Raw genomic sequence first — 2,049 nt, 5'->3', positions numbered from 1 at the left:
TTCCAAAAAGGAAACATTCCGAAACATTTGTTGTTTTTGTTTCTTGCGTCAATCAATAGCGTTACAAGATCGTAATTTCAAATTCAAGTTTTATTTACTTTGGTGAAGTAAGCATATTATCTTTTTATTCATTTAACCATTTAATAAATTTCAAGCAAGCATAAAAAAAAGGCTAGCAAACAAAACATAATAGGTCATGTTCCTCATTTTTATTCCTTTCTTCTTTCTTTATTGGGTATGTCGTCCATTGTTTCTTTCTTTCTCTGGGGTTTTATTTACTCTCTCTCTCTCTAGGGGGTGTTTTTCTTGGCTTTGTTTTGCTCTCTCTCTCTTCTGCCAAACGGCTTGCGTGCTCTTCCGCCTTTTTATTTACCTTTTTCAATTCTTCTAATTCTTTCTGCGAAACTTTAGCTTCGTTAGGGATTACGACAATTGCAGGAGGCTGAGAAGGATCTTCGTTTTGAGCCCTTGCTTGAAGGATTGCCCTTCGGACAAGGGAAGGAGATAATGTGTACAGATCTTCCGTTGATCCGCGGGAGCTGCTTGAAGACGGAGACGACTCGAACTGCACGAAATCTGGCTCCCAGTACCATCTAGAGAGGTCAGGATCAGTCATGGCGTCTATGGAAAACAGAAAATGACCTTTCGTTATTCGTTTATTCCAATTTCATTTAAAATTTTCTTTTTCTAGGGACTAAATTGGCTTTAATTCCACAATCACTTGAAATTTTCCCAAAAAAGGAAGTGTAAAAATTTGTATTCGTTGTTTTTTTTTTGTTTCTCCATTTTTTTCTTTTTCAAAAGTAATTCCGTCTAAAGCCACTTGGTGTTTTGGAGGGGATGATTGTTACTATAACTGTCAACATTCCATTTTCTAATATACGTTCCAACATGGTCAAAGGCAATGTCCAACAGTCTCCTGTAGATACAATATGTCGTGTATTTCCTGTTACGCTTCTGGGTATCGATTCCCATAGCATATGTCTACCTTTTCCTACTACTTCAATTCTTCCTCTGAAACGGGTAGCATCTCTTCTATTTCCTATTGATCGAATTATAATATAAATGGTAAACGAATTATTTTCTCCTTTGGTTTTAATTATCTGTATGACGAAATGTCTGTAATAACAATAAAGCCGAGTTGTCCAATTGAAATCACGAGGTAAATTCGAACCAACTATGATCATGCGAACAGTGTCATGCTTAATGTTTATCATATCTGAATGTCGCTCTGATATATGGTTGATAATTTGTTGATATGTACCTTCCCATAGACATGATTCCAAGGATGGACAGGAGCAGGTTTTAAATGGACAATATCGTTCATGGGCTTGTCTATCTTGTAAGAGTCGGCTTTCGGTGCATCCCTGATCTTTGTACTTACATGGAAAAGCTACCCTTTCTGACAGTTGTTCTAGAACCAAGTTCCTGCTTCTCTCCATCACTCCTCGACAAACTGGGCATCGTTGAACTCTTTCTCTGCACTTTGAACAAACCAAGTGCCCTGATTGACATTGGTGTATCGGCGGACTCATGTAATCGTAACATACAGGACATTCAAACATGGCGACTATTGATGGGTCCGTTATCGGGTTAGTAGTTGACGTTTGTCTACTATTTGCTAAGGTGGTGGTTGTCGGAGTTCGTCGACCTTCTGCCATGCCGGTGATTCTAAATGAAAGGAAAAGAAGGCAATTGAATAATAATTTTTCTTCTAACTACGAGTACTAAAGTTTAGTGCTTATAGAAGTCCGGATATCTCCACGCGAGCGCTACATGCGTCTCATTTGCGTAGGGATTGTTTCTATTCCGACGAGAGGTATAACTGGTTCCTCCTGGTCGGGTAGTGATACCATAATTTTTCCTGATTCTCGTTTTTCGGTTTGGGTCCTCGGTCGGACTCTTATCGGCATCAGCTCGATTAATTCGATCGGGGTTGCTTCCGTTTGTTCTATATCTTGACGTAAAGGATGTGTTAACATAGTCTCCCGTTTCCTCGGACAACGTAGACGTTTGCGACATTTCCAGGAAATCAAAATGATCAGCATA

General features: G+C 39.1%; 1 protein-coding gene across 1 annotated transcript; it reads right to left on the bottom strand.

The window, feature by feature from the left end:
• Window positions 1-797: 797 nt before the first annotated feature.
• Window positions 798-1,661, bottom strand: LOC136971456 (E3 ubiquitin-protein ligase Siah1-like). Its single transcript, XM_067265911.1, has one exon. It carries the CDS (start codon window positions 1,659-1,661, stop codon window positions 798-800), a length of 864 nt encoding a protein of 287 aa, XP_067122012.1.
• Between the last annotated feature and the right edge of the window lie 388 nt (window positions 1,662-2,049).

This window comes from Centruroides vittatus, unplaced genomic scaffold, assembly GCF_030686945.1.
Source record: "Centruroides vittatus isolate TY-2023 unplaced genomic scaffold, ASM3068694v2 contig_2555, whole genome shotgun sequence".
NCBI lineage: Eukaryota > Metazoa > Arthropoda > Arachnida > Scorpiones > Buthidae > Centruroides > Centruroides vittatus.
This window is presented reverse-complemented; position numbering and strand designations above follow the sequence as displayed.